The following is a 14,577-nucleotide window of genomic DNA, read 5'->3' as shown; positions in this document are numbered from 1 at the left end:
TTTATCTTTGCAAGGACATAAAGAATTCTGCTGTGTATTCATAGGACATAAACAAGTATGTAAGCCCAAAAGGAAGAAGACTGCTATAGCCAACAACCAAAAAGAATGAGAGAAGAAAGCAAATAATCATGTTCCATATTGCTCTTGTTAAGCTGTGCAGGAAAGCACATACCAGAACTCAGCAATACTCTATATTCTTTCTCAAAGTAAAATTAACTACAATTAAGAGCCTCTCTCTCACTCTTGGCAAAGACAGATGAAACCCAGGGCCCAGACAGGACTTGATGGATTCATCATATGCACACAAAGCCATTATGATATTCCAGGTTATACTTCATCAATTTTCCTTTCTCATAAAAAGCAGGCTAGTCCTCGGTAGCAGGTATGCTGGTGAAATGCCATGGGGATCTTTCATGTTTCATGATTCCATGGACAGAGATCAGCTCTGTGCCTTTGAGATGATCTTAAAGTGAGTGAGAAATCACCGTGAAAGGCAAACTGGGAGATTCTCATTCTCAGATTTACAGGACACGTATTCTACAAGGTACCAAACAAAGACCTTCTGCTAAAGTAGATTAGTGCTTCACAGCTCTGCTAGGCCAGTTCCTTAGCAGTCAAGCATGCTCTGTTGCTGTAGGTCTTCACGTGAAAACAGCTTTCAAATCCTTTGCTTACTAATAAGACAGCTGTGCTTACTGAAGCTATGTCAAACAGTCTGACCATGCAAAAAAAAAAAAAGCCTGCAAGAAAAGAGACTGTATAATTCGTCCATATGGAAACATGCATGGAATTGGAGAATTAGAATATATGAGGATTCCACTGTAGAACACAAGAGTCCCTTGCCCATTTACTGCTGTGAACATTGCTTCAGCCACTGCAAAAACAGAACCTGCAAAGCACTCCTGTCTGCCTTTTAGGGGGCCTGTTTGACGCTGTACAGGCAATCTGCAGCCTTACCTTGACAGGCAGGGAACGAGTGGTGGCCAGGCTGACAGCCGTCACACTGAAGTCCAGCTACGCCTGAGCGACAAAGACACCTCCCGAGAAAATCACAGACTTCAGGCTGGGTACCCGCTGAGTTACATTCGCACACTGCAAACGAGAAAAGACATTTCAGAGGCAGCCTCTGCACAAGCTCTCTTATCTTTCTTGAAACAAAACAAAAAAAATAAAGAAAAAGCAATTCCTTGATGCTCAACAGGACCAAAATCTTCCCATCTGATTCATTTTGATTCGTAACAGCTTTTATTGATTGCCCACATCATAACTGAGCACCGAGAGAGACACTAATGAAAGAGCAAAAGAATCTGGCTCAAAGTAACTACTGGGTTCGACATCAGTGTTGAAGCACTGTGCTTGGCCTGTCTCCCTCGGAGTCTGATTTATCGACCCCAAGTCATATGGCAACTATTGAAAGTAGTTCCGTCCATTTTAAGACTAAAATCAATTTATCATTTGGATTTACAATCTCAGGTGGGAGGGGTTAATAAAATGCCTAAAAAGACAGTACAGAGATGGTTAATAAAGTTTGAAACCAGTCAGCTTTCTAGTATCGATTAGAAAGGGCAGCTTGATGCACCAAAGTGAGGTTGCAAACTCAAACACAAACAATTTTTTTTTTAAATGAGGATAAGTAACAGAAATGTTCCCACTGGTATTGTAAATTTCATCGATGTCACTAAATCCAGCCTCAAACCAGAGTCTGGCAGCTGCATCACTCACTAGACACTGATGAAGGAAACAGGGGCGTTTTTAGATAGAAATCTCCTCATCATCATATTTTACTTCTTCTTTGATTTTTGTGACTTTTAGGAGAGCCCCTTATGAACAAAAAAATTTCATCCCTCGGTATAAAACCTGGGTCTGTACTTTGGATACGCTTGCCAAAAGGGAATGTTTTGGCTTACCCTGGCAGAAGGGGTAATGAAAATATCCAGCTGCGCAGGTATCACAGGAAAACCCGTGAAATCCCGTTCGACATCTGCACTGCCCGGTGTTTCCATCGCAGTCACTGCCCAGCACTCCTGCACCGTGGCACTGGCACGCTGAAGAGCACATTTGTAAAGAAAACATTTGCAGTGTTACGATCTTAAAGTTCCTATTTCACTTGGAAGCCAAATACTGGCATTTACCCCGGAGGGCAGGCTCCAAGTGTCAAAGAAACTACGGTACTTACGCAGACACTGGGGGCCAAAATACCCTGGTTTGCAGCCACCTTCTAGTTACAACAGGAAAGGAAAAGAAAGGAAGGAGCAAAGTTAATGCACAAAATCACACAACTCCTCGTATTTTTGCAGAGAAAAACAGATCAGTGCTTAGTAATTATTACTCTTGAACCAACAAAACTATTTGTATGATGCTTACACACAATCTCACTTTAAAAAAAATAATTTAATCCTGCTTAGTCTGCCAGCACAAATTTACAACTTCCACAGACACGGAAGCTTTCACTTGGAGGCAGCTGCTTTTCTTATGCCTTCAGTCTCAGATGCTACTTGTTGAAAATGTAAATATCTCAAGATTTGTTTTCTCCTATTTATAATTCTTTATTTTATCTTTGGAGTTTTCTTTCTTCTTCCTTTTAAAAATATGTGAGAGAAGAGGATATGTGACAGAGCATACCCAGAAGCCTACCAAGGGCAATTCTTTTGGGTGCTGTACAAAAGAGGTAAGTGGCACAGGAGACTGAGGCTTTGTGGGCTGCGATGGCAACCGCGGACACTTTCAAGAAAACAACTGCGACTTGTAAATACAAACATGGATTTGTTCCATCTGCTTATATCTAAGTGTGTGCTACATTCACAGAAGAAAACACTTTTTCACTTGCCAGCATAAACTTCGGTTCTATTAAAGCTGATAGAAATAAGAATGTTGACTTTAGGATATGACAAAGGTTGTGAAGTTTTTTGAAGTTACTAGTCCTGAAGTGCACCACTAGTATGTATTCGATTAAATGCTGGCTGTGATGAGGTCTCAGTTCCGCAGTATACTGATATATACCAAAAAAGATAAGCCCACTGAGGGAATCATTGTATGGATTTCTGGCAGCTTTGCAGTGGGCTAAACAAGAAATATGTAGCTCTCTTAGAAATCCAAGTTCTTTACTGCCAAGGGCAATGTACAATTTGCCAGGTGCAAGAGGACAGTCCAGAAGCAGAGGCCAGTTTGCCTTAAGAGATTTACACCGCGAAGCAGCTGACAAGTTGTGTATGTTGGAAAGTCTTGATGGATCTGTTCATAAGAGCACCAAACAAGATGGTAAGCCTCTTCTGCAGATGTTTGCCAGAGGCTGGTCAAACTGATTTCGATCCATAACTCTTTCTGAAACTAGCCTACTAAACTGTTTAATACAGACATGACAATATGATGGACTCCTGGCAAGAACAAAGGCTCTCTGAAAGACAAATACCAACAGTGGCAAAATTACTATATAAATCTCCATGACAGAGTAGGCATTTCCAAAACATTGAATAAAAGCAACATGGGGAAAAACAGTGCAATGGGGGGAAAAAAGCCACCAAGAACTTGCCAATTATGTCACCAGCCACAGCATCTCTTGGATTTGGAGAAGTAAAAGGATACACAGGACTACCTTTAAAACAAAAGAAACAATGACGCGTATTTGAAACAGACACAGTTATTTCACTAAAAATCATGACAAACCATGAAGTCATCTCCTGTCAATACAGAGAGCATGATATTCACATGACTCTAGTAACAAACTTCAGCTTCTTTCAGTTAGGAACAGAATAGGAAACATTTTACTTTTAATCTCCAATTTGGGTAACAAACGTCCCTTCTTATAAGAACAGTATGAAAGGCCAGACACCATTTGGAAATGCTATCAAGTTGCTTCCCTGCTCCCTTCCCTTTTGTACAGAAAGCCTTCTCATACTAGGCAGTGTTACGAGAGCTATCTAGGGAGCTCCATATTTATTTCACGTTTCCTGCTTTTAGCTGAAGCGCCTTCTCCTGCTATGTGGCATTACTGGAAGGTGTCCCTGCCCGCGGCAGGGGGGTTGGAACTAGATGATCTTTAATGTCTCTTCCAACCCAAACCATTCTATGATTCTATGATCATCGCTCGCTGCCTGAACTGTCAGAATTCATTACATGTATGTTACATCTTGGGAGCTTTTTATTTGAGAATCCTCCAGATTAGGAATGGGAAAGACATCTGAACAAACTTTCCTCCATTAAGATGGGATCCAAAGTAGATGCATTACAAAGATCAGCGGGATTTAGATCAAGGTCTACCTGAGCTGAACTTACTTAGAAATGTTGCATTACAAACAAGAGGATAAATAAGATGTGATAACCTAGAGTGCCCAGTATAAGAGGATTTATTCTGTCACAGCCATTGAATTCAAACAACATTCCATTTTTTACACTGTTTTTTTTCTCTGTTTTGTATTGATTTCCCTCTTCTTTCATCTTTATCATGGTACTCCTGTTTTAGTCAAACTTCAAATCTTGCCCCAGAACAACACCTGTCAGAAACATGCTTCTCCTGAGGGAAAAAAACATCCAACTGATGCATTTTTCAAATCTGACCATGGAGTCACAAGCTTTTACGCAGCAAATACAACTCTGATGTTACTTTTATCCTCAGTTACTTTATATATAGTTTGTTTATGGGGAAAGCATTTATTTGCCAAATTCCCAACACTTAGTTTTATCTCTATACTTCAAAGCAAAAATCTAATTTTCAATTAATCAATAGCATTATATAGCACCCTGTTACCATTTTCAATAAGCAGAAGCAGTCAGCGTTTGTGTCACATCATTTTTCCTAATATATTTATTTCCTTTGGATTTACAAACATCTTTCTTTCAACTATTTCTTAAAAAAATCTGAAACAAACTAGAACTCTTCCTTTGACCACACATCTGCACCTGCTCACAGTCCAGAAAAAATAAGAGAGCATGGCTGAGAGCCTTATGCTCTGCCAGAAGGGCCTTCCCAACATTATGCAGGCATTATTTTAGAATTATTTTTATTTATTTTAGAATCCTCTGAAATCCCACAAGCTTTGTTTATCAGGGGTGCAAGTTCCAAATCTTGGGACATGTCAAGGAGAACACATAACGGCTCCCTCTCACAACAGGCATGTTTCACTTCCCAGTCCAAGAGGTCTTTATACCTAAAGACCCTCAGACATGTTTAAAAAATTTGTCTAGGGCTTTACGACTGGAGTTCAAGACTTCTAAGAGACAGGCTGTAGCCTCGACAAAGATGTCTTAAATGAACTCAGAATTGTGATAATGCAGCATAATCTACTTGATTTTCAAGTAACCATAGTTTTGTAAAATAAACCAGATTCTCTTCAGTATTATGACAACTGACATATCAGAATGTGTGAATATGTGAAGCAGAAATGCCAGATGTTTTAGCCAAGTCAAGTGTAAAGAAAACTGTTAATTCTTTAATGCACATTTAAAATAATGGAAAAGAGGCATTTTTATTTGTATACTTACGGACACAAAATGGGTAACCATAGAATCCATCAGCACAGCGCTCACAGTTTTCTCCCTGGAAATTCTGCTTACAGAAGCAGCGGCCAGACCCTTCCTCACAGCCCTCGGCATTCTCCGAGTCACAACTGCAGGCTAAGTAAGTATCAGCAATTAGGCACTCCAGAAAAGAATTAATTTGTCTTTTACAGCAGTGCAAAATAGCATTATAATAGTAAATTTGCAGTTGTGAATGTCTCATTATTTAAAGAATTAACATTTGCACGCTGTTACATACTTTCCAAGTACTTTATACTACCCATTAGTCCTTGTGATATCCCTTAGAAGTAAGACCTATGTCATTTTTTTAGTGTTTAGTACTTTTAATTCAGAAAGCTGCACATTATTACTCCACAGCACTGCAGTAACCACCTTTTCTGTGGCATCTGCTCACCTCTCTCCATGGCCTAGGCTAAGCACCACACTCCATCCACCCTCCCCTGGCACACCACGTGCAACATTGCGGCAGCTCGGCACTGCTCTGTTGACTTCCCGTTCATTTCAACACCCAAATGCAACAAAAGGTAGTTTCCTTCTACCTGTCACAAGGCTCCTTCAGCCTGTTCGTAATTCAACTCTTATCTTCTACCTATATTCAGTTGTTCTTTTTTAAACATCATATTAGTAATTATCCTATTGCACTATTTATTAGACGTTAGGTTCAGCACTGCATAAGTAGGTGTAGTGATCCTCGTGACCTTTTGAGCTATAGAATAAAATTTTCAAGTGATCAAGAACCAAAGGATACCTCATATACATCAGAGAGCTAAGAGAAGCAAGGTCATAAGGGCAGGGGATGAGAATGGCTTCTTAGACGTCATGCCACCTCACTGTGGGGAGTTTGGCAGCACCCTAGGCTTACATGATCCTATCTCCTCAGCAGCCTTTTCTGCCTTACTGCCTCCTATCATCCTGCTGATGGACTCAAGTCTTAGGCTCATATGACACAGAAGTTGAGAAGAAAGGGTCTAAAAGGGTCTAAAGCAAAACAGTCATTTGCAGTTGTCCTCCAATATCTTTTGGCCACTCTTTCATTTTTCCTCCACCAAAGATGCATCCCATGCCCTTATTATAGCACAAAAAAAACTAAGACACCACCATGAGAAGATACTTAATAGAAAAGGACTCACGTATACAGCCATTAGGAGCTCTCACTGAAACACCATAAGGACGATAGTAACCTTTTGCACACTTCTCGCAGTTAATACCAGCTGTGTTATGCTGTGCAAAATAAAACAAAAGGAGAACAGGAGATAAAAAGGGGAACTTGGAAAAATTAAGAAACAATAACATCCTTTACACTGTTTCTATATAAAACTAGAAAAGGATCAGCACAGGAAAAAAATAGAATATGACTGCAGTAAAGACAGCATTCATCATTTGCTATTCTTTAACCACCTGTTCTCTACAGATTTCTGAATCATTGTATTCTCACATAAAGCAGTTGAATTTTCTCTTTAAAGCATGACAAAGAAGAGCTACTTTAACAAAAAAAAAAGTAAATCTAGGAAAAAAATTGTTTTCACTATCGCATGATATTTATCTCTTTTCTCACTACTTATCATAATGTATACATCACTCAGGCAACTGCAGAAGTATTTTTTTCCTAATATTATACATTACTTTTTTGAATACCCTATGTCTAAGATCAGCAACACTAAAATAAACCAAAACCTGATCAGTCAGGTTAGCACAGAACAGATCTTCCACTAGAAAAGCATAACTCTATAAACATGTGTTTTAGGCACACAGAAAAAATATCATAAGCAACTCGAACTCCAGCAAAAACATGTAAAACCCCAGTGAACAGAGTCCTGAGTGTAGTTCAACTTAGGCAGCAAAGCTCTCCCCTGTGGCGGGGTCAGCAGGAGCGTGCAGCAGTGACAGCATTAACTAGTTGAGTAAATCATGGTCACGAGGCATTCTGGTGGGCTCATAGTCTCGTGAGCGGGGAATCAGCGGTGGGGGGAGAGGGGGAAGCTTCTCCCTGGAGCAACCAAAGCAGCAGCCCCCAGCTCCCACCCACTGTTTAGCTCTTCCTTAGGGAGTTTGCAATTCAGGGCTGAGCAGGGACCTGGCATTTAATGGAGAGGCCAGTTCATGAGCAGGGGACCCAGGAGGCTTCTGGGGCTGCTGCTCGCTGCTGGCACTCTCAGTTTGTGTAGTAGTTCTGGGTTCTGCTTCCAGTTCTGCTCGGAGCTTTCTCCCACATCTTCAGATCTGAGCTACTGCTGGGAAAGGCTGACGTTAGATGAGGGAAGGTGATCCTCACATCGCGCAGAAGGCAGAGACGCAGTAGCTGCTGCAGCACTTTAGCATGGCAGGAGCACAGAAGGGCACAGCATTTCTCTCATAACCGTGTAGGGCTACTTTGGAGATTGTGCAGTGATGTGCAACACATTGCAGAGTGCATTCTTTGGACATTACTGGTGCTAACACCCGTGGCACATCAGAGGCCCCACTCCAGCCAGAGCACCAGGAGGTGGATGCCTCTGTCCAGGTCTGGGGCTGTAGAGAGCGCCTGGGCCTCTCCCTGGTGCTGGAGCAGGTGATAAGCCTGCGCGGAGCTTGTGGGTAAGGATCAGAGGACAGACCAGCACAGCTGATACTGCAGTAAGTGTCTGTTACAGACCACTCGAACAAGAAGGCAGATGAAGTCTTCTTTATGCAGCTAGAGTAAGCCGTGGTACTTGTGAATGACTTTAACCACCTCAATATCTGCTGGAAGGACAATGCAGCTGGACGCAACAACCCAGAAGTTATTTTGAACATATCAATTTCTAGCTGTGGGGGTTCCTGAACCAGTTAGGGGAGATGCTCTGTTCAAACTGACACCCGTTAACAAGGAAGAACATGTGGAGGTTGAGGGCAGCCTTGGCTGCAGTGACTTTGAGACTGTGGATTTTAAGATCCTGAGACAAGTAAGCAAGACAAATAGCAGAAATACAATCCTGGGCTTCAGAAAAGCAGATTTTGGCTTGTTCAGGTATCTACTTGGCAAGATCCTGTGTGAAACTGCCCTGAAGGGGAAAGGGGACCAGGAGAGCTGGTTGATTCTCATGGATAGCCTCCTTAGAACAAGAACAGTTCTTTCCAATGTGCAGAAAGTCGAGTATGGCAGAAGGCCAGCATGGATAAATACTGAGCTCCTGACTGACCTCAAACTCAAAAAGAAAGTAAACAGAAGGTGGAAGCAGGGACAGGGTACTTGGTGGCAATACAAAGACATTATCCACACATATAGGAGAGCAATAAGGAAAGTCAAAGCTTTGCTGGAGTTAAAAGTAGCAAGGAAGGTGAGGTGCAAAAAGCAAGGTTTCTAGGTGTACATCAGCAGCAAAAGAAAAGTAAATGGGAGTATGGGCCCATTGCTCAGTGGGGAAGGAGATCCAATAAACAAATTGTCTCAGAAAACATGAAGGACAGAAAGGTGATTGGATTCAACATAAATTTACCTAGAGCAAAGTACGCTCTATCAGCCTCACCGCTCTCTATGATGACTGGTGCTGTGGACAAGGGGTGGGCAGAGCCACCGAGATGGTGAGGGAATGAAGCACATGACATCCAAGAAGAGGCTGAAATAGCTGAGTCTCTTCAGCATTAAGAAGAGAAGGGAGAACTTACTGCTATCTACAACTACCTGATCAGACCATACAGAGGGGATGGAGCCAGACTCTTCTCAGAAGTGCACAGCAATAGGATAACGGACATGGACTGGAACATAGAAAATTCCAATTAGATATTAGGGAAAAAAAATTATCATGAAAGTGGCCGAAGAGTGAAATAAGTTGCTATGAGTGGCTGCGGCATCTCTGTCCTTGGAAGTATTCAAGGCTTGACTGAACACGTCCCTGAGCAACCTGATGTAACTACACCTGCTCTGAGTAGGGGGTTGGACTGTGTGATTTCCAGACCTCCCTTGTTATCGGACTCTAAAGAAATTGAATCTATCTTTATATGAACATTTCAATTCTATCACTTCTTCATTCAGGCATACATTCCTAACCCCATTTTTCCCTGGCACAAACACAAAAAAGTAAAATAAAATCCATGTGCTTTATTCATGAAAAAAAATGCTATAATTAGATTTATGGTAAACGCTTTTAATCCAGCATAACTTCCACCAAACTAGATTACAAACAATTAATATCAGTCTTATAAACAGGACTTGTAGATTTAGATTAATTTTGCTCTTTTCTATCCTAGAAGCAATATAAGAGAAATGTTCTTTCGTAAGCAAAGAGCTGACAGGAAGGACCAACACTCACCAGACCGCATGAACAAGGTTCTGCACAGGAATGTCAATTGGAAAACAAAGGACATTTCTTCTACTCATGCTAGTAAAAATAACTCTGCTCTCTTCTGACTGCCTTTTGGACAATATCTGATTGTATTTTGGCAATAAGATGGAAAACACACCCTAGAAATTTTACTGGACATTCCTTTTTTATTGCTTAAATACAGCTATATTTTTAAATGCAGAGCATGGTAATATATAAATCATGATGTCTAGGTTTCATAGGAACATAGGCTTGATGATAATTTTCCCTCTGAATTATGTTCTGGTCAGCTGCTTGTCATCATACTTCAGATGACTTGACAACACGAGGAAGACAGACTTCCAAATAAATCTGGCTGTATTTAACCCTGAGATCACTGAACCAATGAATAACTTTGGTTGCAAGGGACATCAGGTGGTCAGGTGGTTCAGTCCCACTTAAAGCAGAGATAAGCCCAAGATTAGATCAAGTCGATCAGAGCCTTGTATGATCTTTCCTGATAGTAATTAGCCAGAGTAGAACAAAAGTTACTCAGGATGAGACACACTCTTTCTCTTTCCAAGAAGTATTATCCATTAATGACAGATACAGTGTAAAATCTCTAACTTCAAAGTTACGTTTGTTGATTCAATCCAACCAAGCCTCTAAGACAGTCAAGGGGCTGGAGCACGTGGCATGTAAGGAGAAACTGAGGGAATTTCTTTGGTTGGCTTGCAGAAGAGATGTTCAAGGGGGTTGGGGGTGTCTAATGGCAGTTTTTCACTGCTTAAGAGGGAGTTACACAGAAGACAGAGCCAACTCTTCTCAGACATTCACAGCAAAAGCACAAAAACCAACTGTCACAACTTGCAATTGGGGAAATTCCTACTAAACAGCAATAAAAATCTCTTCAACTTAAGAGTGATAAAGCACTGTAAAAAACAGTTACTCAAGGCACTATGTAATCTCCATCCTTGGAAATTTTCAGAACTTAACTGGACGTTTCTTGGTGTAACCTCATAAAACTTTGCATCTAGCTTTGGTTTGAGTGAAGTACTAGTCTAGATGACTTCCAGAGGTGCCTTCTACAATTCTGTGCTTTTTCAATACCTGTACACTTCCTTCTTGGTACAGTCTATGCCCTCCTTTAGTCCTGCTGAAGAGGGAGAGCCCTCTGTAATTTTCTGCAGTAAGGAACAGTTGACTTGAGCTGGAATTTGATTTGGTTAATTTTACTTCCTTCTGGTAAGCAGGGAAATGGTAGAGTTTGTAATAACAGGAAAGGGAATTTTTGTAGTTGATTTAATTGTTGCATTGTGTGGCTTTAGTTGAATCACACAGGACCGAGCATAAACACAATTTATATACGTCTTTTATACATTAACAAGCAATGTTGTACAATGTAAATTATTTTCAGACCCCTTTTTACGTGCTTTGAGTACAAGTAACACCACCAGAGAAACGGAGCTATCTAGACTGGTCAATCTCCAAATGTGGACACAGTCCCACTTCAGTAGCCCTTCTTCAAGTATCATTTATTTAAACTGATCAAAATGACCTTTTTACCTGGCAGTTAATGCAGACTCCTCCACCTTCATAATGCCCATGGATATTTAAGCTTTCTCGACGCTGATCAACATCAGCATCATAGTAGCAGTCAGTGGCATGTCCATGGCAATTGCAGGCTGAAATAAGTAATATTCCAAGTTAGCTTTCATTGTAATGCTGGAATTCAGTAATGTAGCAGAGGTGAAAAAGGAGCTTACATTTTTTACATATACATACACTAGGTATGCTAGAGTATGCTCAAATACGTATATTTACCTATCAACAACTGGATTTTCATACCAGAAACATGGTAATATCACATAGACATGAGGAAAACACGTGCTGCTAGCCTTATCAGAGGAGGCAACAGTTGTACCATATCAAAACTATGTATTTATGCATAAATGCAGAACTAGGAAGCTCTAGAAGAATGGTCTCAGCAGTTTTTCAAAATTATAAAAAACATGTTTAAATGCTTATTCTACTTTTCCATGTCTAAAAATATATCTGGGCTGAAGCTAAACCTTTATTTAAAATAAACAATTACAGATAAGATATACACATTTGAATAAAAAGACCTACAACAAAGAACTCTCATACTCAGAAGTTAATACAGCTACACCAGCAAACTTGGCTATACATTTACCCAGCTGCTGTCTTCTCAACGGAGAAGTTTTAAGTACAAGTTCATTATACTTCCTAAGAATTGTGGATTCAAAAAAAAAGTATGGTTTAAAGAAGTATGGTATGGAGAATAATAACATCAACAATAATAAAACATTATTATTACCTAGAAAAGGATAGAATTAGGTGACTGAGATAACTCATTTCCCCAGTTTATGGTTGTTTATAGATTCAGCTGTGATAAACTTGACTTTTGGCAGTTTGTGGTTAGCACCTTTCCTTTATTTTTCACTTCTGTTAAGGCAAATAAAGGCAACAGCTGAACTCGCTCCCTCTGAATCCATCTCTATATACGTGTTCTGCTCTACCTTTAACTCCTAACAGATGTTAGCATTGCAGAGCTCAGAAGGGATTGAAAGAGAGATACCTGTGAGGCTTTACTTGCAGGCACATCAGCCTCACAGATGCTTCAGGAAGCTCACCTACTGGAACCGTCTGTGTTGGGTTTGCGTGACAAGGTTTTGGTAGTGAGGGGGCTACAGGGGTGGTTTCTGTGAGAAGCTGCTAGAAGCTTCCCCTACGTCCAACAGAGCCAATGCCAGCTGGCTCCAAGAGAGACCTGGCCAAAGCCGAGCCCATCAGCGATGGTGGTAGCACCTCTGGGACGACATAGTTAAGAAGGGGGAAAAACTGCACGATAAACAGTAGCCGGAGAGAGGAGTGAGAATACGTGAGAGAAAACTCTGCAGACACCAAGGTCAGTGAAGAAGGAGGGCAGGAGGTGCTCCGGGCATCGGAGCAGAGATTCCCCCTGCACCCCATGGCGCAGACCACGGTGAGGCAGGCTGTGCCCCTGCAGCACATGGAGGTCCACAGTGGAGCAGAGATCCATCTGCAGCCCACGGAGAACCCCACGCCAGAGCAGGTGGATGCCCATAGGAGGCTGTGGCCCTGTGGGAAGCCCGCGGAGGACTGTGGATCCATAAAGACAGAGAAGCCCACGCTGGAGCAGGTTTGTTGGCAGGACTTGTGACCCTGTGGTGCACCCACGCTGGAGCAGTCTGTTCCTGAAGGACCGCAACACATGGAAGGACCCACGGAAGGACCCACGCTGGAGCAGTTTGTGAAGAACTGCAGCCCATGGGAAGGACTCATGTTGGAGAAGTTCATGGAGACTCTCTCCCATGGGAGGGACTCCACACTGAAGCAGGGAAAAAGTGTGAGGAGTCCTCCCCCTGAGGAGGAAGAAGCATCAGAGACAACGTGTGATGAACTGAATGCAACCCCAATTCCCCGTCCCCGTTGGCCACTGTGAGGGAGAAGGTAGAGAATTCAGGAGGAAAGTTAAGCCCAGGAAAAAGGGAGGGGTGGGGGAAAGGTGTTTTAAGATTTAGTTTTGATTTCTCACTATCCTACTCTGATTTGATTGGTAATAAATTAAATTAATTTTCCCCAAGTCAAGCCTGTTTTGCCTGTGACAATGACTGGCGACTGATCTCTCCCTGTCCTTATCTTGACCCATAAGCCTTTTGTTACGTTTTCTCTCCCCTGTCCACTTGAGGAGGGGGATGACAGAGCGGTGTTGGTGGGTACTTGGCATTCAGCCAGGGTCAACCCACCACAATTCTTTTTGGCACCCAACATGGCCAGACCCAATACAACATCTGAGATACACCCACTGATACATCCACTCTGGCCTTGTATGAGCTGGCTTCACCGATCTCCCTCCATCAAGGTGGTATACCTAAATCCCGAAAAGCCTTTGCTATTTTACCTTTGGCAACAAGGCCTAGCAATATACATTGCAGAAACAGCCCAATGTTTATGCCTTGTTTGCAGAAGAGAATTAACCTGAGAAATAGCTCCACACTTTGAACAGTTCCTGCAAATAAAGTTTGAGTAAAGGGTGATGGATTTGCCCAGAAAATAATTTATCTAATTTCCTAGAGATTCAGTTATGTATCTCATAATCTTCCCATCTTAATTAAAACAAAACTCTTTCTATTGGCCATGTAGAGCTTCAGCTGTCTTAAGTGAAATCTTCCAGAAGTATAATATAAGCCTGAGTAGGAACCAACCATAGTAGCAAGCAAACAGAATAAATCAAATGGCAGGACCACGTTTTTGCCATAAACTCATCCTATGTCTCTTTTTTTTCTGATCTGATATTCTTTTCTCACTGGAGGGGAACAACGGAAATTTTTTTGAAAGAATGTACCAAGGAAAAAAGGCCTCTCCAGGCATCTGTGTGCTAGGTGAGCTTTTAATTACAAATGCTCCAGCACTCCAGGGAAATCTTCCCAGGAAAATCCTGAAGTTTTGATTTTATAAAGATATGACTTCATGTTTAGGGAAATCCTCCCTTCACCCGGACCAGGGGATAAGGTACTCTGGAAGCCAGTGGGTTCCTGAAAGCACCTCAAAACAGAAGTCAAGGGCCCTGGCCCTACTTTCTTCATGATAAGGGAAGCTTATAGGAAGCAATCCTTCCAAACTCTATTCCAAGTACCTGGCACAACTGGGAACACAACTGAGAGACAACTGATTCTCCATGCCTTGCTACACTATCATACAGACAAGAGAAGGGAAACTGGATCATTCTCTGTATCTCCTCTACATCTTTATATTTGAA

General features: G+C 41.6%; 1 protein-coding gene across 1 annotated transcript in view; it reads right to left on the bottom strand.

The window, feature by feature from the left end:
- Nucleotides 1–14,577, bottom strand: part of LAMA3 (laminin subunit alpha 3) — a 124,581-nt gene that overhangs the window by 82,507 nt on the left and 27,497 nt on the right. Inside the window, 7 exon segments of the mRNA XM_086609234.1 lie at nt 958–1,092; nt 1,908–2,045; nt 2,177–2,218; nt 3,530–3,592; nt 5,479–5,610; nt 6,645–6,735; nt 11,340–11,458. Of these exon segments, the coding sequence (XP_086465360.1) occupies nt 958–1,092; nt 1,908–2,045; nt 2,177–2,218; nt 3,530–3,592; nt 5,479–5,610; nt 6,645–6,735; nt 11,340–11,458 (720 nt within the window).

Source organism: Tauraco erythrolophus, chromosome 3 (genome assembly GCF_009769465.1).
Source record: "Tauraco erythrolophus isolate bTauEry1 chromosome 3, bTauEry1.pri, whole genome shotgun sequence".
NCBI lineage: Eukaryota > Metazoa > Chordata > Aves > Musophagiformes > Musophagidae > Tauraco > Tauraco erythrolophus.
The sequence above is the reverse complement of the archived record's forward strand: the minus strand, read 5'-3'. Positions and strand labels throughout refer to the sequence as shown.